The sequence below is a fragment of the Plectropomus leopardus genome, chromosome 14 (assembly GCF_026936395.1).
Source record: "Plectropomus leopardus strain MGB_pleo_1.0 chromosome 14, ASM2693639v1, whole genome shotgun sequence".
Lineage (NCBI taxonomy): Eukaryota > Metazoa > Chordata > Actinopteri > Perciformes > Serranidae > Plectropomus > Plectropomus leopardus.
The window spans coordinates 12129511-12156195 of NC_142189.1; the positions used below are offsets into that span (position 1 = coordinate 12129511).

Below are 26685 nucleotides of genomic sequence, written 5' to 3' on the forward strand. Positions count from 1 at the left end.
CATATATTCAGTCTGGCGTTGTGCTCACAGTTCATAACAGTTTTTTTGCCTTAACCAATCAGGAGCAAGGGCCATTTCCGTTCCATCAGTGTTACTTTTATTTTCACATTGACATGTTTTTCAACTAAAAAGTTCAAAGTTTTTCACATTAATTTAATAAAGTGTAGAACGGAAAGTTATTATTTCTGTAAGTTAACTTACAACAGCTTCTTCAGCTGGGTCTTTTAGGGGGTGGGCAATGTGGCCAAAATCATCTAACATGTATTAAATAACACAGCAATATCTGGATACACTGATTGTCCTTTAAATACTATAAAAAAAAGCATTTGATTTTTTTTCTTCTTTTATTTGTAACTTATATAAAAACAACTGTATCACATTAGGGATGGCAATCATGGAGGCCCCACAATAGGATATTATCACAATACTTGTTGTTGTGATACAGTATTATTGCTGAATTTGTTATATGCTGAGTATTTCAACAACATTATTGCGATTTATTACCCTTTTTTTCAACTGTAAATTATGTCCTCAAAGAAAAACTTTGTCAATATTTTTTTTATCGAATAAGTTTTCTCATCTCACATTATTCAACTTAGAATCAATTGATTTTATCATCTTAGTAGACTACCTAAAGTTCAATTTGTAATTGCAGTATTAATCATATCTTACTATCTTACTGTGTCTGTGTATCGATACAATATTGCCACGCAAAATTTGGCATGCTATACAGAAACAATTTCTTCCCCTGACACCTGTCTCATGTCCATCTCCAAAACAAAACACTCAAAACAGTGAAAGTTAAAACCTTTCAAAATGGAAACTTTAAAGTTCCTGAGAACAGCAAACAGCAAACTTCACTCTTGTCCTCAGCGTCTGCTCACATCACGAGATCACAAAACCACGTGGGAATCACACCTTCACACGGGAATCCTGCTCTGAATAGCTGATTGGCCAGTACTCGTCGACTTCGTTGGTTGGGTCGGTCAGGTTTAGGCAAGAAGAGTGAGTTTGGTTGATATTTGGGTAAGAATGCAGGCATCGTAGGTCAAGTCATGCCGTCACCATCCTAAGAAAACTTAATTCACCTCCTGTGATAGAAATGGTATTGCAGAATTTCTGTCATACCATCATATCGCCAAACCTTTGCATCAATCACATCCTATCTCCTTTTTCTATGTTGCATATTTTCTGCTATTTGTCATGAATAGCTAAGTAGATGAAATACCCGTTCCTGCTCGCACTCTGCTGTTCAACTGTTCGTCAAACTGTTAAAATAGCCTTTAATGGAACAGGGTCTGAACAAAGATGAGATGTGGGCATACTGCACTTAAGTGCCTTAACTACATAACTACTTTCTATCTATCTTTTGTGAAGCCAGACACCAATTTTTAGTGCTATCTCAAGCCGACCATTGTGATAAACCCCATACACGTGTGCTGACAACAATGTAGAGAAAAGTGCAGAAGGTTCAAACTTTGTTCTCAGGAATCAATAAGTTATAGCAAGAAGAGAAAAAAAAATCTTACCAGCAATTCAAAGCCCAAATATGTTCAGTTTATTGTGATATGAAACAAAAGAAGGCAGCAAATCAGCGCATTTAAGAGGAAATGAAAGGTGAAGTTCTTGGCAAGTCCTTTCTTCTTGTAAATTTGTGCCAATTCAGAACTAGTTCTGGAGAGCAAACAATAACCCAGACCGGGTCAGGACAGTGTGAAATATTACTGGTGGTGGATTGTTGGCATCCGGCAGTGATTAATCAAAACAAGTCATGAAACACTGAGACATCCCGCTAACCTCAAGTCTTATTCTGTCTGTGTTTGAACTCCGTTATCCGTTCTGCCAAACATGGTTTAATTCTGGCGCACTTTGCTCGCTCTCTGCATCTGCGTGTTTGAACTTACACTTCTACAGGTCTCCGTGTGTTTTTGGTGTGATTTTTTCCCCCTCCCTCTTCTTTTTACTCTTAAGCTGTTTGAGTTCAGGTTCATTTTTAGAGGCGGGAAAAAGAAGTGTTGTCGAGCGGATCTGGTTTCAACAAACATCCGTGAACTATTAATAAATCATGGCTGCTCTACACAGTGGGGCGCTGTTGGCGTCACTGTCTTTGTGTGTCTGGGTGCGTAAATCATACTATGAGCCATAACCTTATATTTAAACAAGGCTTCTTAACTTTTTCACGCTCCCCTGAGAAAAAAAAAAGAATAAAAGACAATGCATCTCTTGTGTATTGCCGCCACAAACCACCTCTGGTATTTCTTCTGCTCCTGTTTCTCTTGTTGCTTCCCTGTCATATAAAGAAAGCTTAAAAGACACTTAATTTGCATGAAGCCATAACTAAAAATGGTAACCCAAGCATGTGAAATTGTAGACCTAACCCAAGTTAATCATTCTCCTATTTTTTTTAAAACTTTTTAACAACAAAACTAATGATTTAAACCTCACCATTCCACAATTTGTGGCTCACCCCCCAGGACATTACTCAAGGACTCTGCTTTGATATTTTCACAAAACCAGCTCAGAGAAGGAAGAACACATTGTAATTAAGCAGAGACACACCTTTGGAGGGGAGGCGAGAATAAGAGATGGGCTGACAGAGGAGACACGACAGAAAGGGAAAAATTTAAACAGAAAGGGAAGGGAGGTTAAAGAGAAAAGGTGGAGGGTGTGGAAGTGGTGATTTGTGACCCACAGGAAACAGGCAAAGGGCTCATTTTCCCCGGACTCTGAGGGCCTCTAACAGGTCCAGGCACTGTGTGTTTCCTCTTGATAACACTCACATGTTCTCACTTGTGCACTCTAACAATATGGCTTTTTTGAGGGTCATTTTTGGGGTTGAAGCTGCTGTTGTTTATTCAGTTATCCTTTAAAGGTTCAGTGTGTGGGATTCAGGGGGATATATTGGCAGAACATATATAAGAATCATGTTTTTGTTACCTTGTACTGTTTTATTTGCACTGTTCTTTCTATTGTAAATTTCTAAATTTCTTCTATTGTAAATTTCTAAATTTCTATTTCATATTTCTTTTATATTTGCTACACGTTAGGCATTCTGTGGACAGCAAAGTAAGAATTTCATTGTACAGGGAAACATGTTTCCATACTGTGCATATGACAATAAACACTTTGAATCTTGAATCTTGAATCTTAGAATGAGCCGTTTATATCTACATAGGGAGAAAGAGACCTCTGCTAATAATTTGGCTCCTGGTTAAAAACCTAAACGTTTTGACTTTAAGTTATGAGAGAAAAAAGGTGAGCACAGATTAGAAGATGCCAGGTCACTTCTCCAACATGCCAAACAGAGTAGGAGCAACGCTGATTTGTTACAAAAACCTGCTTTATTCAGTGCCTTTACTTGTTCAAATCGGCGGGTCGGTTCCTATAAAGAGGAAGAGACCTCTGCGGATAATTCGGCTCCTGGTTAAAACCTCCTGAATGTCTTGGTCAGAAATAAGGTGAGCACCCACTTTTTCCCCCTTGTTTTTACCAGATTTGATCGCATGGTCCTTTTGTTTTGGAAAGGAGGAGTCCTCGGCTCCCGGTCGAAACCTTCCAAACATTTAACACTGCAGGAATTCCAACCAGGAGAAGTTTCATCTGGTTGCGATCTGCAATCCTCAGTGCTAGAAGAAACTAAATCCCCCTAAATTGTACATACAGTTCCTTTTAGTTTGATCATTGTGATGCCAAACATTGGTGAAGAATTACAAATATTCAGTGTTTTGTTTGCTAATTGTACTTTTGGCACTATAGAAAAGTGTCTAATTCTCACTTATTTATAAAGCGTGTAAACACAGATGTGCAAAGAGGTCTGAGATTATGAGAAAAGAGGAATAAAAGGTCAGAAAGCCCCTTTCAAGAAAATATGAGCGATATAGAGAACGAATTATAGCATGATGTGTTTTCCTTTTGTCTTCTGGCTTTCTTTGCTTTTAGTCATCCCGACAGCTCGTACACTCCATGCTGCTCTTACAGCATTCATTATGAGTGCAGTTACAGTGATCGGGATAAAAAAGAAGTGAGAGATAAAAGACAAAACTGTCCTTGTTCAGTCCGAATCCCACAGTGGTTCAGATAATAGCTTCATCACACCTCTGCCTGCCAAATGCTCGCTTTTTTTTTATCAGCCTACTCTAAACGCCATCGATCTGATAGTATAAATCTCACCGATTAGTTGACATGTTTGACACCTGATGAATGTAGTTTGGAGTGTTTTTGCGAGGGCGTTCAGGGGTATTCTTTCATTTGATAACACCAGAAAAAGCATACACGGGGAAAGTTTGTGAAAATGTATCACACGTAACTGCAGCCGCCCTGTCAGGCTCCCAGACTGCAAATACCTGCACTCAGTCGGGGGGGATGATGTGCTAAAATCTCAACGGCAAGAGATTGAACGTATTAGCTTTGAAGTTAATTTGACAAGTGCACTTAGGCTTCAACTATAAGCAATATCACCTGTGAAGAAAAAAAGAGTGCTGTCGCCTCAGAGGCACAGTGAGTGTGTGTTACAAAGTGTGTTAAAGGGAGCAGACTTGCTGTTGAGGGAGTGAGTGTGTGTGTGTGTGTGTGTGTGTGGGTTGAAACATCATTACCTAGGGATCTGAGCGCACGGCCAGACATCATTAGGCTTTAAGGCGAGAAAGTCTCCATGGCACCAGTTTTGCAGTCTGCCTGACCCAGCAGACACGACAGGCAGGCACGCCGTTTAAGATCATTTATTTGGGTTTGCATGTATGCCCGTAAATGTGTGCGCGAGTGTGTGTGTGTGTGTGTGTGTGTGTGTGTTACAGTGTGTGTTTGCGCGCATGTTATTTATTTATTTTCCCTGGTAATATGCCTGAGCCTTCATTATAGCTGGAGCCATAACTTTGATAAATCACTTGGGCTCGGGGCCCTCACTGCTTTCACAGTATTAGAAAACTAATTGAAATTCTCTTCCGCCCCCTCCTCTCCCTCTCTCTCTCTCTCTCTCTTTCTCTCTCTCTCCCTTTCTCTCTGTTTTTCACCCTCTCCCTCGTTCTCTCCACTATGTGTTGCGAGGGCCAAACAGTACCGTGTTTTTTCAGTAGAATAGAAGCCAAGAGGGGGAAAATGTCATCACTGATTTAATAGGCAAAGTCTTACCCAGAAACACACACATATCCGACCCACACACACACACACACACACACACACACACACACACGCACACACACAAACACACACTGCACTCTAGGGAGTGTTAGGAATCCTGATAATGTCATCATAGGAATCTCCATAATGTACCCCGGTCTCCTGCAGGCTCCGGTTCGACTGAGCCTCTCCTCTCCTCTGCTTCTGATTAAATCGGGGGATGAGATTTTCGGTTTAGGTTGATGGGATTTGGAGTTTAGATACTTGTTTCTATGGCTGTGATCCCCCCCGCCGTCCCAGGATTGAGGGTCTGTTTGGTTCGTTGCCTGGGATCTCCCAGCTGCCACTGGATTTAGGGTTTAGTCGTTTTCATTGTCCGTGATCCCCCTGCTGCTACTAGATTTGTTTCATTTGGATCTCTCCGTGCTGCAGATAAATTCAGGGTGTGGTTGTTTTGTTGCGCAGGATCTCCCCGATGATGTTTTGGGGTCGGTTTGTTTTATAGTCCAGGATCTGCTTGCTGGATTTAGAGTTTTTCATTGTGCATCTCTCAGCTTGTTGTTAGATTTAGGGGTTTAGTTGTTTTGTTGTCCGGGATCTCCCCGTTGCCACCGGCTGAAATTCGGGGAGGGGTGTTTTTAGCCACTTCTTTTTAATATCCACACACTGCTGCTGTTTGTGTGACACTTGGGGCTTTGTGTCCACCCGGCCACCCCCTCCCCTCTCACTGGGTGAGCTTTGTAGTGCGAAGCCAAAGATTTAGCGATGGAAGCCTGTGTGGATATGTGAGGCGGGCTTGTGTAGACCCGGGCGATTTTCGTGGAGTCCTGTCAGCACACAAAATTCTCTCTGCAAACATTCCTCTGACGTGATGCAAGCCCAGGAGAGAAGGGCAGCGTGTGTGCCTGTGTGTATTTTTCGACCGGCGGCGTGTGCGTCTGTTGCCCAGACAAATCTATACCATTGCTGCCAGACACACTGCAGGCGAGGCACATAGCCACACATGCACACAAGTTGCATGTGTGTGTGGTTAATGAGGATGTGTTGATTGATTAGACTGCAGTAATTAGCTGGAGTGTGAAGGCCTGGAAAGGTCTCCGCTCTGGTGGGAGTGTCCCCTCTGGAGAGACATTGAACTGTGCTATGCACCATTACACACACACACACACACACACACACACACACACACACACACACACACACACACACACACACACACACACACACACTACAGCAACAGTCCCGTCCATATCTCAGATGCGGGATGAGTCATCTCTCGGAGGCAGACCTAATACTGGGTACGAGAGGAAGGATGTGTGTGTGTCGGAGACATAAGGCTGTTTGCAGCGTGGAGATGTGCGTTGCAGAGTGAGATGTGCTTGTGCCAGCAGTTTCTTTTCCTGCACTGTGTGGCCCCAGAACGCCGACCTGATCCTCTCGCCTGACAAATCGACTCCCTCCCTCCCTCACCTCCTCCGCCCCCTCATTTGTAGTTTGACTTCCTACCAGCTGACCAGATTTTCTTTTGTGCATCACAGAGCTGCTTCTAGTAAATGCAAATAATATGGTATTAAGTGTGGCAACCTCAGTCTGAAGCCTTCCTCCTGCTCAGTTTTGTGGATGGAAGTGCGGCAGTAAAGCGTTGTAAACAGTGCCACCACATGGCTAACTGGAGAATTACAGCCGCTGCAGTGTTTTATCACCGCACTTTTAGCTTCTAACTCCTCTCGTCTGTGTTTCACTTGATCAGAAAATGACTCATCCCCAAAGGAAAACAAATTAAAAAGGAAATAAAATTAACTAACACATAAGCTTGTTTTTACAGGTTGTATTGTTGTTTTCTTACTTTTTATTGTTTGATCAAGCTTATATCAAAGACACATTTCTGTGCAAGTAAATCCATAATTTGTTAATGTAAATCTTCTCTTTCTCCTCTCATTTTCCACTCTTTCTTCTCTCTCCTTCCCTTCTTTTTTCTTCCTTTTCCCCCTCAAACAGGAAGTTCTATTACATCACTCTGCTGAGGGACCCCGTGTCCCGATACCTCAGTGAGTGGCGGCACGTGCAGCGGGGGGCCACGTGGAAAACCTCACTGCACATGTGCGATGGACGGACCCCGACGCCCGAGGAGCTGCCCTCTTGCTATGAGGGCTCCGACTGGTCGGGGTGCACCCTGCAGCAGTTCATGGACTGTCCCTACAACCTGGCAAACAACAGACAGGTGGGACAGCTTTTAATATGATGAATTCCAATAGAACAAAACCAGCCAATAGCTCGGAAACAGAACAATAAAACCAGCACACTATGAGGTTCAAAAGATGGGATGTGTTGCAGGGTTGTCACATTGATAGTCCTCTGAACTGACGCCAGTGCAGTCACGTAAAAGAAGGTGACAGAGAGAGACACAAATCTGCAGTCATTTCTCTTTGCTTTTGGGCATCTCTTTGTGCAGATATTCTTGTTTTACTGCAAACACTGAGGAGAGAAGCTGATTTCAGCTCTAATGCTGCCGTTTATCACCGCTACTGAGCTAACCTGCATCTCTGCACCCGACCCGACTTCTCTCCTTTCTGCTGGACTGTTTTTGTTCACCACAGAAGATTAAAGCATCGACATTGTCAGCCACCTAGCTTGCCACAGACATTGTTAGACAATGATATTTGATTGAATTTTGGTTGTGACGTTATTTTACATCATCTTGTATTGTTGCCAACAACGTCCACCTTTTACGAGAGGCTCCCATCCAAAGTGCACTTAAATTGCAATTGCAATTAAAGGCAAAAAGCCCCCAAATATAACCTTTAAAAGTAAAACGTAGAAAACCTACGACAGATGGCGTTGATATTTTGTTGGTTTTGTGTTGGGTTTTTAATGCTGTGTTCAAATGGAACTCATGAGCTCTCAGATGTGACATGTGCACGACATGCTTGGTGTTCAAGTGGTTAAGTCCTAAGAGCGCCACTGCTAGGTAACGACAACATGGGCACTACTGTCTGCGTCTAGTTGCCACCAAAGCTAACAATTTAGCAAACTAGTGAGGGAGTCACGTAATGCAGGTAATGTAAAGACATATTGTCAGAGGAAAACGATAATGCCGTTGGGAATATCAACATTTTCATCACACTGTTATAGAATCACAAAGAAGAACTCTATACGACTAAAATGACAATATTTTAACTTAAAGTCCACCGAAAAATTGAGTCCATTGGCGGCTCCATTCCTGAAAACATCAAACAGATCACAGTTCATGAACTCAGAACTCCAACAAACTTTCCACTTACGTAAATACCACATGAGGGGCGGTGTTCAAATGGACTCTTCTCGTGATCGTGGTGAACGACCCCATCTGAACACAGCTCAAGTGACCAAAATCCGAAGTCTTCCAACATCTCATGCCAACGTCATCTTGACGTAGAATAATGACACATAGTCCTGAGTTGTGGAGAACAAAACCCAACATCCTCAGAATGTAATATAATTTTAACTTCCACACAATGTAAAAGTCTGACACTATTAGACATTTAACATGATTTCAGCTGTTTTTTCTTTCCAGACAAAATTAAACATCTGTGAGACCTAAGAGTCCGGCGTCTTTATGACATCATATTGATGTTCAGTGCCAGCTGGATCATAAATCCAACCCTACAAATACAGGGAATATGTCTCTGCATAAAACAGGTTTTAGACTGTTTAAGTTTTCACACAAGAAACCAAAATACAGAATATATGATACTGGTTCTTAAAAAATAAAGAATGGGAAAGACACAAACTCATATCGCCAATTCATTTATTTCAGATTTTAGTTGATATCAGCCAAATATTTATTTCTTTACAACTAGGGTTTATGTAATTTCTCCCAACCAGACTCACTGCAGTTTCAAAATATATGAAAGGCAGACATGTGTGCTCTCTCTCTGTTTCACTGTTTCTTACATACACACTCAGGTACACAAACACACACACACACACACACACACACACAGTCTAGAGTTCGCCTGCTGGTCATAAACACCTCAAATTCACGCCTTCTTTTCTGATGGCTCTCTCAGTCTCCCACCTAAACGTGTCGGCCAGCTTATCTCACCTGAGCCGGAGGCTGTTATTACTCAGGATCCCATGACTTATAAATGTGACACACACTCACTCACACACACACACACACACACACACACACACACACACACACACATTCTTGAGACATCGCAGTGTACTCTTGTGAATCCAAATAAGTATGCGGTCCCTGCTCCTGTACTGTAGCAGCTTCATGATGCTCTCAGTGATGAAGTGTCTCCATTTGGAACAAATTCAACAGAACCGAACCTGCTTTGGTTTATTCGCTACAATGCCGGATCATTTATTTCATAAAAATATTATAAAAAGCAGAAAGACAAACATCTATAATACCTCTCAAAAAACTCAAAGTAAATTTCTGAAGCATTTACTTCTTCTCACTGACTAAACTGTCTGCTCTTGATTTTCTTTTCTTTTCTTACTTTTACTGTAAAGCTGCATTCAGTGCATAAAAGGTGGCATATGCATAAAATAAATTACTTTTTAAAATACAGTTTTAAATGATTATACTACATACATAAAGTCAAAAATACAAATAAAATTACAACAAAGAAGTAGAAAACTTTTTTTTTCATTTTGATACCTTAGTTTGTGAGCAGCAAAGATTAGCCAATTAAACAATGATTTGATTGGGGAAAAAGAAAATTAATCTGTAGCCATTTTTTGATAATTAGTAATCATTTCAATCACATTTCAAGCACAAATGCCAAACCTTTTTTGTGGTTCCAGCTTCTCAAATGTGACTTTGGTTTAGATTTTCTTTGTCATTCATGAGAATAGATTAAATATCTGAATGCTTTGAACTGATAGTAGGAATTGTGATTTTTTTTTTTCTTTTTGCTTTTTTTATTTTAGAAGTAGACAAAGCAATTAATTGAGAAAATCATCGGTAATAATAATGGATAATGAAAACTATTGTTACTTTAAGCAGTGATTAGATGGTTAGTCACTTATCCAGCCATCATTTAATTTTCAGTTGTTCGGATGAGTAATCAACAAATAATTTCATCTCTATTCAGCAGCAATGTCACAAAGACAGATTTGCATTCATATATTCTACTTTATTCACAATTGAAAAAGTGTCTCTCTTGACTGTAAAACTAAAGCAGAAATCTAGGAACAGTAAATATTCACCCGACTGATCGATTGTCTCTTTGAACTTAGGATTTTGGCATCAAGGTTTAATCATAAGTCGCTGATTTAAACGTGGATTCCTCTAAATTGTGGTGATTTCTATACCCTCCTTCACTTCCTGTTCCTCTGTCTGCAGGTTCGTATGTTGGCGGACCTGAGCCTCGTCGGCTGCTACAACATGTCCACGGTTCCAGAGAAGAAGAGGGCCCAGCTCCTGCTGGAGTCGGCCAAGAAGAACCTGAGAGACATGGCTTTCTTTGGTCTGACTGAGTACCAGAGGAAAACCCAGTTCCTGTTTGAACGAACCTTCAGGTTGCGCTTCATCAGGCCGTTCATGCAGTACAACAGCACCCGAGCTGCAGGGGTGGACCTGGACAACGCTACGGTTGGTGCTGCTACGGCAGTCATGTTGTAATTGTTTACTTCTGTATGCAGGCAGTAAAACAACAACTGAGAGATTAGAAGATACGTAAAAGAATCAAAATAACTCAGTACAGATGCTCAGATACTGTACTTTTAAACAGTATAGTTTATTTTTGAGTTATTTTTGCTTTACTTGAGATTTGCCACTTTATGCTGCTTTATACTTTTCAGAGGGAAATATCGTACTTTTTATTCTACTACATTTACTTGACATATACCTGCTAGTTACTGTACGTAACTAGTTAAATCTTACATAAAAACTCATAGTAGGTTTTTAAAATACAATGTATTGATAGAGATTTAACAAGTGGCGCCCATTCTTTTCAGCTTGTGACCCCTTACAAAAAAGTTTGGAACAAGTTTATTCCTATACTGGGAATTAATAAGACCTGTTAACATGTATACAGTTTTTTTTTTTTTTTAAAACTGACATTTTCCTCTACATTTTGTCCTCTCATTTACACCCAAACTGACTATTAGGTCACTAAAAGATTTTGAAAATTCCTTCTAAGGTGCGCAGTGTTCAAAACTCTGTGCAGACGTGTAAACAGAGTATTTTGGCAAAGATGTAGTCATCTCCCCAACTGGCACATGTTCAATATAACTATTGCTGTGTTCAAGTAGTACTTGTGAGCTCGTGTTTATGACATAATAAGTCGTGAACATGAACTCTTGAGCTCGAAACCTTCGAAAAATTCCACCTAGGAGGTCATGAATACCACGATGGAGGTGTTCATTTGGATTTGTATGTAATGAGCATGCACCAGAGACAACTACAGAGGACTAACTTAAAGCTTAGTCTTATGTCTAACTGAAACATTAACTCCTCATGCTGCACCACCTCACCGACGCACGGAAGCGTCTCCTGCGCCCAGTGTTTTTGCTTTACCTTTTGCAAGAAACAGCGGTTTTGGATCAGGCCCATTCGAACCAGGGACAATTTTGAGAGTGGGATTGTTGACAATAAGTGTGGAAGGAAAACGTTTGCATGTTCAGAACTTTAATGGTATTTTAAAGTGAGCTCCTTTGCTCTTTCGTCAAAAAATACCCATAGGTGATGAGATCTCCAGTAGGTGCTTTTAAAAATGAAATATCTGTACACTTAACTGTCTCTAGGAGAGACTGGGAGACTGCGGAGGACAGCTTACATCAGCAAGCTTTTGGAGTAGTTTTTGTATTCTAGTATGAACAGAGATAATTTGTAAAACAAAAGTAGTGTGGACAGAGTTTTTCTTTTTTTTAATGGAAGGGGAAAGTATCTGTTCTCAAACATGTCTTAATATGTCTAAATAGGACCCAAAATCTAAGCAGAACAACTGTACTTTTTATGTTTTGACCAGCATCTTTCTCAGAAAATAAGCATTGCAGCTGTAGCACATTCACGGACAGACAGGAAAACGAAACAAATATTTGAAAAAGAAGTAAAAAAAAAAAAAAAAAATCCAAGGAAAAAAGTAGAAGAATAGAAAATAAGAAAAAGAGAGAAAGAGAGAGGAAACACAGTGGTCTTTTATTGCTGTGAAATGAGTTGGGAAGACTGTCACTGTTAAAAGAAACAGCAGCTTCAAACACGTTCTTCACACTTTGATTGGTCCAGTGTGGGAGTTCTTAGGCTCCATTCCCAGCAAAAAATACCCTCCAGTACACAGCAGACTGGTGATTTATACATCAAAACCAGTTGGGAGGATAGAAAATAAATTATGCCCTGCTGACAGAGGCTGTGGAAAGGTGAGCCGTTGATTATTATCACAAAAAGGAGAAAATATCACGTGGTGAGAGTCTGACAGGTGGGGGAAGGCTGTGTGTGGCATTTTGAGTGAAAATTTGTTTTTAAAAGCAGCTTTCAAATTAAATACTTCCAAAAGCACTGCGGGAATTTGTGACAGGATTTAATTATTTTTTTAAAAAGTCAAATAATTACATCAGCAGGTGAATATTTACTTTACACTCTTCCTCAAAGCTGCTGAGAGCCCACTTTGATCCCAGTGAGTCGTGATTCTAAACTGGTCTCTAAATTACGAGACAACTTCTCCTCGATACACCAAGTCTTTTTGTTGATGACTTCAGCTCCGCGCCGTCTTCCTGGCTTTGTGCCGGTGTCCCCCCCGCGCCGCCGATCAAACACCTCTAATTTTTAGAACACTGATGCAGCGTGTGGCTTCCTTCTGTTGTCGCACACGTTGCTCACAAATGATATCCAGCACTCCATCACAGATTTCAAAGGGATTCTCTTAATTAAACACATTTCCCTCTTCCATGTTGGATCCACACAGAACAGATGATGCGCGCCAATAAAGCCAGCTGCATTGCGCAACCAAACATCAAACACGTTTCTGTTATCTTGCTCCACATATTGCCTGCACACTTTTTTTTCTCTGTTCTGTCTCTCACGTTAGAAGTCCTATAAAGCCTTTGTACAAATGTCATGTAATAGGCAATTCCACCACAGGAACTTTCCCAGGGGGGGCGAGACCCTTCTGCTCTGAGGTTAAGGTTTCTAAAGGCCCAGACACAGCGAACTGACATCAAAGAACTAGTGGTGACGAAGGCCGACTGTTGCATCACCTCATGTCACCTGAGTCTCAGCCAGGAAGTTGTGCTTGAACCCAACACAAAGATTTCAGCCAGCAACCAACTACCACGTTTGTGTGACAGTAAATAACTCTCCATAGCGGCAAACAGCCGTAATCTGTATTCGTCATTCAAACACCAGGAGACCGACTTTTCACTGCTTAGCTGGTTAGCAGTCAAATGAACAAAGGGTATTTACAGCAGGGCTGCCCCTTGAAAGTTTGAGACGGAGACCCCTCAGTCGACTGAAATTGCTTCCAATAGTTGATCAGTCTTTTTTTTTTTTTTGCTAGTCATTGTGCTGTGCAGTGAACCTAATTCATTTAATTTATTGAGTTTATTGAATTAGGACAATGCACATTAATCAGCAGTAAGTGTCAATGTAAATATGCCAGAATTAGCCCAAAAGCTAAATTTAATCTGTAGTCCTGTAGTCCTAAGGCAGGTATCATAAAAAAAAGTTATACAGACATCTCATAGGACGGTCCACAGGACATCACACAAATAGTTCACAGACAATGCATACCTTCTGGGGACATTTTGGCCAGCAGATTTTGCCGTGGAGTTAGCGCTCTTGACTTTTACGCTACTCTTTGGTAGAGGGAGCTGCCTAAATTTATTGATTTTGAGCGAAGCCAGTCGAGCGATGCATTAGGTAACAGTTCGTTCCAGTTTAAAGGTTGATAAAATGCTTGTAATCCTCGTCCAAAAAGAAGGACACAATGCTCGACTGGCCAGGTCGGAGCCTCGCCACAAGTAACACAAAAAAACGTGAAAATAATGTATCAACGGCCGTTATTATTTCCAAATCTGTCATCAGTCCAGCGTTAAATTTCTCAATTCATTTTCATAGATTCTGCAACTATTTGGTCACCAAGTGTTGTTGTTTTATGTTTGATATTTTCCTACCTTTTGTTGTTCTTTGTTTCCACTTATATTCCAACATTTGGTTGCACAGCTATGTTCTCCCCTAAGTTACAAAGTCAACACTTTAGACTTAACTACTGGTCCAAAACTGGTCGATCCAGTAACGTTTAGAAAGTCTTGAAGAGCCACACAATCGAATCATTTTTATCCTCATTTCCGTTTGGAAATCTCTAGCACACCTGCTGTATGGGCCACACAGTGCACGAGCAGTGATGATGATTCAGGTCATTTTATACATGGCAGTTGAACTTTTTTGGCATCATGCACCACTGAGCAATTTTCGTAGGAATGAACAAGGTCCTGCCTCCAACGCTGTATCCAGTTATCTTTATACATCCATGGTAACAGCACATTTTAGTAAGTTATATCAGTTTTGAAATATAAAAAAATAAATAGGGTCTCTGCTGGATTACTGTGTTGCAAAATGGGTAAGCAGTTAATTAAAAGAATCTGCTGCGTGGCAGAAAAACAGCTGTTTTACCATCAGTGAGTATAATTCAGTGACATTTTATGATTTACACCTACCCAGGGGAATGTGTAACAATTTTGCTGTTACTTTGAGTGATGTTGTAACTTGTCTATGGTGCATCCGCTTTTAATTTAGTAGTGCATAAATCACAGCTTGGTAATGATTTACGTTATAACAAAGTGTGAACTTACACACAGCTCGTGTAACAGCCTCTTTTTCTCTTACAAAAACTTTCAACATTTGCTCCCTCCTCGTTAGGTTCAGCGTATCGAGGAGCTGAACGAGCTGGACATGGAGCTCTACGACTACGCCAGAGACCTGTTCCAGCAGCGCTACCAGTACACCAGGCAGCAAGAGAGGCGGCAGCAGCGCATCAAGAACCACATGCAGCAGAGCCACCAGGGCCTGGGCCTGGGCGTCAGCCTGTGGCCCTCCCACGGGCGCCAGAGCTCGGTGTCAACACTGGAGGACGCGGAGGGGGAGAGGGATGAGCGTGAGGAGGGCGAGGAGGGAGGCAGAACGGAGGAGGCAGGCAGCAGGCTCCCCACTGAGGACTACATGAACCAGATCATCAACCGCTGGTAGCAGCAGAATGAGAACAGACACACATATGTAATGTGAAATAACATACAAACACACACACACACACACACACACACACACACACACACACACACACACAGATACACAGAAAGTGGCCCCTGCATCAAAGACCCAAATGACTGACAATAAGACTTTACTGGAGAGTTGTGGGAATGAGAGTCGCAGTGGTTGCTATGGAGACCTGGGCTTGGTTGATTGCATCAGCTCACATTATTGAGGTTTGCCCAGTTGTTATTAGCACCTGCTTGCCCTTTCCCCCCCTCTGAGTCTCTCTGTCTCTCCCATCATCATTACTGACTGAGCGGGGCAGAGAGAGTTCGAAGAGTTGCTGACAACCGAGTATCTCAACCATCTCCTCCCCCTCCATCTCCTCCTCCTCCTCCTCCTCCTCCTCCTCCTCCTCCTCCTGTATCCCTCTCGTTCTCTGTGGCCTAATATGGAGCATGAGAAAATAAAATTAAGTCTGTGAATTCCCACTAACTCTCGGTAAAGGACCAGTCTACTTCCTGGAAGCTCCGATTTCAAAGGGGAAGCTATAAAAGTATGCTAATGGCTGAGCTGAACAAAGAAAACGGTGGGAGTACACGAGAGACTGAACCTAAAAGGAAGAGAGAAAAAGAAGTTGGACTGAGTTGTGTAATAAAGCTTTCTGCTTAAAAAAAATCAGCCATTTCACCCATGAACACGCTTTGGTCATGAAATAATGACTCAATCTCATTCTAGGATGATTTCATTTGTATTTTTCCTTTTTTTTTGTTTATGCTTTTTTTAAAGCAGAATTGTAATAACACTGAGACCAATATTGCTGCCTAAAGAAAAGTGATTCCTTTATTTCTTTATTTTTATCAGTTTTATAAGTCAAAGCTAATGGATCGGATTGATGTACAATGGACCATAGCCATTACTGAAGCCTTGCATCTTGGGAGGGTGGGTAAAAAAAAGAGAAAAAAAAAGTGGCCTGTTTCTCTGTTAAAGGTTCCCAAAGTTCCTGTTGCTTAACGAGTTCATTATTTCTCCTTTTTTGTGTGTGTGTCTCAGTCCTGCAGAGAATGACAGCCAATTACAGTCGAATCTCACATAGGTGCGAGGAAATCAAAGGCAGGCAGAGGAGAGAGAGAGGAGTGAGTCTGCCGCAGGTTGTTGCCAGGAACCGTGCTGTGTGAGCAGCAAGCGCTTTGGAAACCTTAAGTCAGACAAACGCTCGAGATGGGAGTTGTGGAACTACTGGTCGCCATGGCAATGTGAGCCCTTAATGTAGAAGGTGGCATTTTCTTTTTTTTTTTTTCTTCTTGACCCAGGGCTGCGTTGTAAAAAGCCTCCTGCCCACCTGCTGAAAGGGCTCGCACGGCGGCAGTGACCCGTAGTTCGTTAGTGTAAGCGGTTATTTTATACGATTTTACCCTGAAGAACGTACGGGGTGAGGTAGCAGTGCCTCTATGTACTGGGATCATACTCAACATAATTATTGCCAGATATTATTATGTCTGCATTATACTACAGTAATTTCTCTGACTACTCGTGTGTGTGCGGATGAATGTGTTTCTGTGTGTGCGTTTGTGTGCGTGCGTGTGTGTGTGTGTGCGTGTGTGTGTGTGTGTGTGTGTAAATAGTATGTACAGTACGCCTTTGATTGGCGTATGTGTATGCCTTTGTAAATAGTGTGTGTGACGCAGAGTTGCCTGTTGAGTTTTGTGAATGACTGGTTCCATGACCAATTATTTTGCCATTTGTTTTTTGTTTTTTGTTTTTTTAGTGGTGGAGGGGCGGGGCAACAAAGACCCTCTCCCCCCCGACACCATATCACAGCAGCAGTGTGACCATCGCAGTGATGCAAGCCAATAATGCTCCCCTCCTTCGCCCTTTAACATTTTCCTTTCCCCTTTTTGTGTCTCCTCCCCATGACGTAGTTACGCATTAGGACTTTGTCACTATAATTCTCTAAAATCCTAATTTATATCTGAAAAATCTGTCTGTGTGGCACGTCTTTACTCTTGGCAACAAAATCTACAAGTAGCTTTGGGTTACTTACCAGCTGCTCCAAATTCTGTGACAGAATCAGGAACTTTGACCTCAATATCTTTAATTTGTTATGTGTTTGTGATTCAAGCTTGCATGTGTGATAAGTTACAGAATTTGTTGTAACGCCTATTATCATTAAGCTCTGATCCTAACGAATCTCTTATTGAACGTATTCTCTCTCCTGCACTGTAGAAAACATTTATGACAAACATCCCCAAAAGCAGACCTTGTGTTCTCAGCACTTTGTACGTTATTCTGTGCTTTGCTCATATACCGTTCCCTACCCAAACCTAAAAGATGAATCAAAACTTAAAATGCAGCCTCATATGCTTCTGACAACATGTCTCAACTAAATGCAATGTGAGCCAAATCCATTTCATTATGTTTTTCCTATTGCATTGCTCATGTGGGCGCTGCATTGAACAACAAACAGCTTATTCAAAAGTAGACCTGTTTGTTTTTGGATCTGCAATGATTACTCCAGATGCTTTTAATGGCCAACTAATTTGATAATCAATTTTTTGGTAATTTTTGTGAAGAAAGAAGAAGAAAAATTCTCTACTCCCACCTTCTTAAATGTGAATGTTTTCTCTTCTTTATGACAAGGGCATCTTGAGTTTTGGAAGACATTTTCCCAGGGTCAACATTTATCTTTTTAGCCCCCCAAAATGGATAACTTTGGAAAATGTTCTCACTTCCCCCCTTAGGTTTACTTAGGGAACACTGTGAATGAATCTCGAAGTAACATACAAAGTGCTTAGTTTATAAAATATAGTTTATAGCTGCTGTATCCAATAATGGAATCCCATAAGAGCTAAAATAAAACGTAGACACGTCTGTATATTGCCATAGATGGCTGCTGGGGAAAGGAAACACCACTCTATTATTATATGAACTGTGTGGTTACTCTTTTCTATCTGTCTGCGTCACATCAATTTACCTTTTCATATAAATATTTCAAGATAATCAACTTAATATTTCTGTTTCAGGACTTCGGGTATTCACAGCAGTTTCCTTCTGAAACATAAAAGTAAAAGTTAGTTCTTTTAATGTGTTCAAAAATGTAATCAGCATGTAATGTTTTGTCCTGAACATCTCATTTTAAGGTTTTAATGTGCTTTTTCCACCTCAGCTAACAAAAGTGTTGACAGATCTTTGACTTTTTGTTAATTACAACTCTAAACCTAAGATGGTTCAATAAGGGATTCATAAAGGATTCAGTGCGTCAATTGAAACTGGATTAATATTCACTGAAATGTTGTTGAACCCCAACTCTGCCTACACGCAACAAATCTAAGCAATAAGAGGAAAAACCAAAAGGAGAAGAGAATGTAAAAGTGTGAAAAAGACGCATCACAACATGATTTAATGAAACTGAATGTAGTCCAAGTTTGGTGTCATCTGTGGGGGCAATGGGAGGACGCATGCGTCCTTGGTATAAGATTAATAACATGTTGCATCCTGCTGTTAACATTAGATTTTTTTTTTGTTGTTGTCTGAAGGAAGGAGAAACCAACAATTTAGCCGCCCACCCCCTTCTTGTTAAATTTCAACTAATCACCCAGGATCCTCCAGTGTCTCTCCTTTTGATCAGCTCCTTTTAAATCAGGGATGATTCATGAAGGAGAGAAGAACAAGGGGGGATGATGAAAGGTATTGGGATGCATCCAGCATCAATATGCTGCTTTTTGTGTAGCCTTCAAAGTAACGCAAATGGATATGGGAAGAGAGATCTCCTTTTTTTGTTTCGTATTAACTTCCCCTTCATTGTATTCTTGAGACTTGAAAACACTGCAGCTCCAGGCATTTTGCCCACAACCTCTTTTTCAAAGTCAGACTTGTTTTTGGGCTCTGAACCAATATCTGGCTCCGCATTAGAGGTTGAAGACAGAATACAAAACTGATTCTGTACCTTCAGAGTGTTTTATTTTCGGCCTTTCCAGTTTCAAATGACCATCAGACCCCTTTACCTGAGCAGTGTGTGAAAGACAAACTAAATCCGTTCACTGAAATTATTCCAGGAATTGATGCTATAAAGCTGTGCTCAAATATTTTATGTCTCATTACAATGTATATCTGATGTCTTAACAGCGTTTCCTTTGTGACAATGAAGCAGCCCAGGTGTCGCTAACATCATCCCGTTTTTCTTTTTGATTTTTTTTTTTTTCAAAGAAAAGATGTGTTAAAAGAGTGTGATAGAGACTTGTTTTTTCAGGTTGGTGTGCAGTCTGTCTCTGGCTCCTTCTGTATGCATCATTCTGGGTTTGTTTCTTATGATTGCAAAAATGAATCATCAAGCCACCAATTAAAATATTTCATTTTTACAGACCTGACTGTGTTTTGGTTGTCACTGCATATCATTTATGATGTTTCCCGCTCTGTCACTCTATTATCAGGCATAAAAAACATCTCGCCTTTTACTTTTTTTTTTTAATGCCTCCGTGCCAGCGCCAGCGCCAGCTGTGGCTGTAGGAATTATGTTGTTATGTTTTCAAGCTGTCCGTCTGTCAGTATGTATGTCCCATTCTTGTGAACACAGTATCTCAAGAACGCCTTGAGGGAATTTCTTCAAATTTGGACCAAACGTCCACTTTGATTTAACGACGGACTGCTTAGATTTTGGTGGTCAAAAGCCAAAGTCACTGTGGCGTTGTCTGTCTCATTTTTGTGAAAGCAATATCTCAAGAACAACTTGAGGGAATTTCTTCAAATTTTGGCACAAACATCCACTTGGACTCAAGGATGATTTTGGTGGTCAAAGGTTTAGGTCACTGTGACCTTTTGTAAATCTAATTCTCAAGAACCCCTTCAGAGAATATCTTCATTTTTGGCACAAAATTCCACTTAGATTTAAGAATGATTGTTAGACTTTGGTGGTCAAAGGTCAGGGTTATTATGACCTTGCATCCGTCACATTCTCACGAATGCAATATCTCATCAACACCTTGAGCGCTCTTTTTTTATCTTTTCTCAAATTTGGCACTAATGTCCACTCGGACTCAAGAATAAACTGATTAGAGTTTAGTGGCCAAAGGTCGAAGCCTCTTTGACATAACATAATTCAAGAATCCCTACACTAATTTATGAACAAATTTCACAAAAAAGTCTAATGTTTTGCAAAAACACTTTTCTGGCTGTTATTAAACCTTATATCTCAGAAACAGAAGAGGAGAAATTTGGTAAGATGTTGAATTGGTGACACTAATCTTGGGTGTCCACCTCGAAACTGTGCTGATTATAGAGATCTTCTGTGCTGCCGTAGGGAAGATGTGTGTGACTCATCCGTGTTTTCACAGACGTGGATGTAAACTGCAAGTGCAACATGATTGGTGCACAGAGGCATGCAACCGCAAGGCAGTAATCCTAGTTTTAGAAGGAAAATACATCCAAGGCACTAAAACACTGCCAAATATTAATCTAAGTAATGCTGATTTTTGACATCTTGTGTGGGAACTTTGCCCCCCAGGTTTCTGCACTTCCATCCACAGGCCGATCTATAACCAGAGGACATTTCTACCACTTGCCTACACTAACCACAGGACCGTGACCCCATAAAGCAGCCTGTCCCCCCCTCCCCTAATGACAGCTCCAGCCCTGTCAACAGTGATCTACAGTCTAATTCAATCTGCAGACACTCGGGGCTTGCCTAACACACGTATATGCACACTTCTTTCTCTGCTGTGGCAGGTAGGCGTTTGGCGAGGAGGGGACGAAGACTGCAGGCCGGTATAAATATCATCTCCTGTCCTTGGCTGAGCACGCATAGGAGAGGGAGCAGAGCACAGGCCTGTCTCATCAAGAGTCCGTCGAGCTTCAACTTTGACCCCCTCGAGGCTGGGCAGAAAAATAATTTGCCTGGACAGCGACAGGCGGAGGCAATTGGCTAGAGGGAGATGAGAGCAGGCGGACAGCGCCGACGAGAGCAAGAGTGTAAGGGAGATGAGGAATCAGAGAGGGCCTTTATGTAAGACAGGAGGAAAGAGAGGATGTTTTTGTGCCTGACATATGAACAGAGAATGAGGGGGAGCAGGAGAGAAAGGGAAGGCTGTGCAGCCTCTCTGGCAGCTGGTACACGTTCTATTGGACTGAACGCAGTCTTTAATCTTCCCCATAGCTCTGGGTCACTGTCATTTCAAGTGCAGCTGGACTAAACAAACAATAATGGCTCTGCTACTGTTGAGGGCTGGACGGCTTTTGTTCGGGTGAACATGTGCATGTGAGTGTTTGAGGGAAAAGTGCTCGCTCTCTCCTGAACAGGGAATCCGGCTCTGAGTGATTGTATGGGCTCTGGCTGCCGTCCATTATTAGGAGGTCAAACTGGCTGCAGCTCCTCATTGCTGGTCCCATGCTTCTTTCATGCAAACAAAGAAGCTCTGGCATTATTATCGCTTATTTTTCAGTGTGGAATTCTGCAGATAAGTTCATATTGAGTGCCTCGCTCACATGCACCAGAGCCAGGCTATTGTAGTTCTGGAGGATTGCCCTTTTGGCGCCAGCACTGGTCACCATGGAGTTTGGTCCTCTGTCTCAGTTTGAGTCGCTTCCAGCGGGCGCCATGGCTTAGACCTTCATCGACAAATATACAATGTGGATAAATCTCTATACACAAACAATTTGCCGAGTTTCAATACCCTTTTTTTTGTCAGGAAGCAAAAGCACATAGCAACAAGAGAGCACAATCCAGTGTGGGAGTACACATTTTTCCCTCAGCAATAAAATAAATATGATTAGATCGGACATCTGGGGCTGTTATCTGACCTTCCACTGCGGGTTTGGCTAATCTCTCAGGTCAACACGAAATCATCTCTCATGATATTAAAGGACTGAACAGAAGAATCCAACCTCCCAGGCAGCACTCGACTCTGGAGCTCGTACAGACTGACACCAGTGGGAGTCCAATCTGAGGAATCCCACAATCCCATTATGGTGTGTTTATTATGTTTGTGTGTGTGTGTATGTGTGTGGAGCTGTGGCCCAGGAGCTCATAAAGAGCTGATCCGCTGCAAACTTATTAACCTCTACATAAAAAGTCTTATAAATGTTGATGTTAGAGAAATGTAGCAGGATACAAACGCTGGGTCAGGGCCAAACATGAACTGTAAGGCTGTTAGAGCTGTTAATATATTCCCTTTATACACAAGCACACACAAGAGAGTATAGAAATGAAAATCGTAAATGTAACTAATGAAAAAGAAAAGCTGATCCCAGGCAAAATCTACAGCGGCTCTGAGGGTCAAGACATGAGAGTTTAGAAAACACAGTCAGATTTCAGAAAACACAATTACATGTCAGAAAACAAAGCAATATTTAACAAATTAAAAACAAATTTAGAAAACAAAACAATATATCAGAAAACACAACATTTTAGAAAACAAAACAATATTCTTTTTAGATAGCAAAATTTCAGAAAACACATTTTAAAAAACAGAACAAATTTTAGTAAATGACATTTCACCAACTAAATATTTCAAAAACAAAACATTTTAGAAAACACATCATTTCACAAAAGAACGACATTCATAAAACACAAAATTTCACAGAACAAACAGCTTTTCACAAAACACAACCAAATTTTACAAAACAAAGTGCCACTCAGAAAACAGAACAACATTTCAGAATATGCAACATAATTTCAGTGTTTTGTGAAAAGTGGGTATATTTTCTGAAACCTGAATTTGCTTTCTATTTTGATAAATGTTGGGTTTTTTTGTTTTCATGTTTTCTAAAGTGTTATTGTGTTTTCTGAAACGTTATATTCTCTGAATATATATAATATATAATATATAATATAATATATAATTCTCTGAATTTTTTGCGTTTTCTGAAATGTTAATATGTTTTCTGAAATTGTTTTCTGAAAGTTATGTTTTCTGTAAAATTGTTGTGCTTTCTGAAGTAGTGTTTGTGTTTTCTGAAATGTCGTGTTTTCTGAAAGTTATGTTTTTTGTTCTGAAATGTTGTTGTGTGCTGACCCTCAGGGCCTCTGTAAAAAGCTCTCCTTTTGCTGAATATATGTTTTTATGTGTGTTTAGCTGTTAGAAACACCAAGGTAAGCAAGACTGCCCTCTTCACTCTCTGTATTTATTATTTGAGACCAGCCCAGTGTTTGGTGGCTGTAATGTGGTGAATTAGCTTCATGTTGGCGACCCCGGCTGACCCCCATTATACAGTCAGGGACACATTTAATTAGCGGCAACTCACGTGAAACGACAAAATGTATTAATATTAATGGAGGTTTAATTGAGGTCGTTTTGGTCCCCCGTTGAGGCTTTCAACCTCTAAAATGGCTGACGTGTGATAGTGTGAGGAGAGGGAGCCCACAGCCCGGGTTCGCCATTTCGTATGTGACCCCGGAGAAGATGACAACCATCTCCCATAATTCATCTGAAGATGTCACCTCTCTGACAGATGAACAGGCCCTGTGGGCAGTGTGTGCGTGAGGCTGGGTTTAGCTATACTTGCACGGACTGTCTTGTGAGGACGTTTTGGCCTGTTCTCATAAGGATGCAGCCATGTTGCTGTGTGTGTGTGTGTGTGTGTGTGTGTGTGTGTGTGTGTAAGCATCTACATGTGTGAGGTGTCGTGAGCGTGTGCACTTCAAAGTGAAGGTCAAATCCAGCAGGATAATTAATGTCGCTGCTTTTTATATAATGTTAAATCAAACCCTGGAACTGCTCCCTCTGGAGGATCAGCTGTCCAATTTAATTTAGGCTGCAGAGCGAGTAAATGAAAAAAGCAAGACCCATGTCTCCACACCCTGGGACAGTGTCTCTTGTACCTTTCATCTTCTTTTTATCAGGACCATACAACAGGTAGACATTTTTTACCAATCTGCCCCAATGGGAAAAAAAGACAGAGCCACTCAGCCAAACTCAGGGTAAAGCTTTAAAAAATGGACCCCAGGAATCCCGGCTGCTTTTTGAAAAAATACGAGGGATTTCAGTTTCTCTACTTTTTCATTACCACATAACAAATACTGTTAACCAAAGGGACAGCTTTGGCTTATGCTAAACACAGGATTTATTTCCCCTGGCTATCACACCATGCATACAGCAAACCTCATTTCCATTTTTTAAATTAATATGTACTGTTTTCTCAAATCAAGTCCCAATTATATATGGATCACATTAATGCTGTAAAATCACTGTGGGAGCCCTAAACATATTTAAATGCACACAGATATACAGATACACCCACCATCTCTCATCTTCATCCTTTTAAATAGCAAATTCCTTCTAAAATTGTATTCTTCTAATTATTTATATAATATTAGACAGCTCAGCTTAATATGAGAGTTTTTATGATGTATATTATATTGATTTTGTTATATAATTAAATACAAAAAAAATACAATAAGCACATTCACTATTATATACAAAAAAACTGACACAAGCGTATGTGTATGTACATCTGCATATACATACAAAAGGCTACATACCTGCATAGATAAATGCATACAAATGTGTTCATACACATAAAGGCCTAAATGTGCAAATACATACCTATATACTCAAATTATTGCCATCTTACTATAGACTCCTTGCGTAAAATATATGATAATATATAAGTTTTAACAATTCTCTTGGGGACATAACTTTAGTCAACCTGTAATCCTGAACCATACACAGTAAATGCATTTAAAACTCAACAACATTATCATTTTAGATTGTTATGATGAGGGTGTTGGGGATATCGACTGTAGAGATGCCCGCCTTCTCTCCAATATAATGAAACCAAATGACACTTGGATTAAAAAAATTGATCTTAAAAACTCAACATCAATGTCTCTTTCCAGAAATCATGAACCAGTTACTCACGATAATCCACAGACCTGGTTTTGAGCAGTTTCATGCAGGAACTTTTCTTTCCGCTGAACTTCACCCGCCAACCATATAACCACGCTGAAGTAAACGTGCATCTACTCATGGATGAGAGGCTCGTTCAGACATAAATATTAATGGCGTCCTCGTTAGCTGAGCTCTGGGTTAACATGGAGTAGATGCACACTTCCTTCTGCACAGTGATACAATTGACGGGTGTAGTTTGGTAGAAAGAAAATAGTTCCTACATGAAACTGCTCACAACAAGGTCTGTGGATTATTTTGAGTAACAGGGTTATGATCTCTGGACATGCTGATGAACTTTTCACAAGCTGATGACATGCTGATGAACTTTTCACAAGTAAGATTAATAAATAGCACTACAGATAAGAGTTAAAATATGTATTTTTGATTCAAAGGGTGAACTGTCCCTTTAAGAGCTGCTTTCAGATGGACTCTTTTGGACATAATAACTCAAACAAAGGAACCCATGAAGCTGCCACTAATAAGTGTCAATGGATCAATTCTCTAAAAGTGACACCTAATCTGATTAATGGATGGACACAGTAGTGTATGTTAGTAAATATTGATTTTTCTGTCAAAAATCATTTGAATAGCACAAAATAATTGATGTTTGGGAGGGGGTTCTTTTAAGGGATACAAATACACATTGACCACTGCTAAGCATTTATTTTATAGATTTATAACTGTCTAGTAATGAGCGCTGTTCTTTAACACTAATGGGCATGAGTAATGACATAATGTGTTTATCCGCTGTAAGACTCTAAGGACAAAGGGGTGTCGTATGCTGTAAAGCCGTTTGACGCAAATTAAATTTAAATTGGCTTTAAACAATATGTGCAGCATATGTTAAATATACATCCAAGAATGGAGAGAATATTGCAGATTGCTGAAGTTGAATAATTGCACCAACTTTAGTACAATTTGGACTGTTATAAATGATTTGTGATAATTTATAAATAAAATTGAAATTGAAATTCGCTATAAACAATATGTGCAGCATATGTTAAATATACATTCAAGAATCGAGAGAATATTGCACATTGCTGAAGTTGAATAATTGCACCAGCTTTAGCACAATTGAGACTGTTATAAATAATTATTTTATCTATCTATTTATTTTATATCTATAAGTCCCTATTGCACAGTTGAAATATTAAAATTCCAACCACTTTTAAAAATATATTTTGTGCTATTTTATGCAAAAAAATTGATAGATAAATAAATAGATAAATAAAATGCTGCAAACGCATTACTTTTCTCCAAGTGTACAATGCTTGTATCATTACTCTCTTAAAAACAAAACAAAACAGAAGTATAACAAATGTTAGTTTTTTAATTAAGTGGAAGAGATATGATAATATGTTTAATTATGTTTCTTTTTTTCAGTTTGGGAGGCAAGGGTGAGGCAGTAAGGCTAATTGCCAGATTAGGTTCAGTTTCCTCATACTTTAGTTTTTAATTAACTCTCAGTGAAACTGTTTTGTGTTCAAGTCACGTTTCAATGTTGTT

At 40.3% G+C, this 26685-nt stretch overlaps 1 protein-coding gene across 1 annotated transcript in view; it reads left to right on the top strand.

The window, feature by feature from the left end:
- The window catches only part of hs6st1a (heparan sulfate 6-O-sulfotransferase 1a), a 76360-nt gene extending 56700 nt beyond the window's left edge, over nt 1–19660 (top strand). Inside the window, exons 2-4 of the mRNA XM_042500283.2 lie at nt 7114–7336; nt 10457–10705; nt 14969–19660. Coding sequence (XP_042356217.1) covers nt 7114–7336; nt 10457–10705; nt 14969–15295 — 799 coding nt within the window. The 3' untranslated portion in view covers nt 15296–19660. The remainder of the gene's footprint in view (nt 1–7113; nt 7337–10456; nt 10706–14968) is intronic.
- The last annotated feature ends 7025 nt before the right edge of the window (nt 19661–26685 follow it).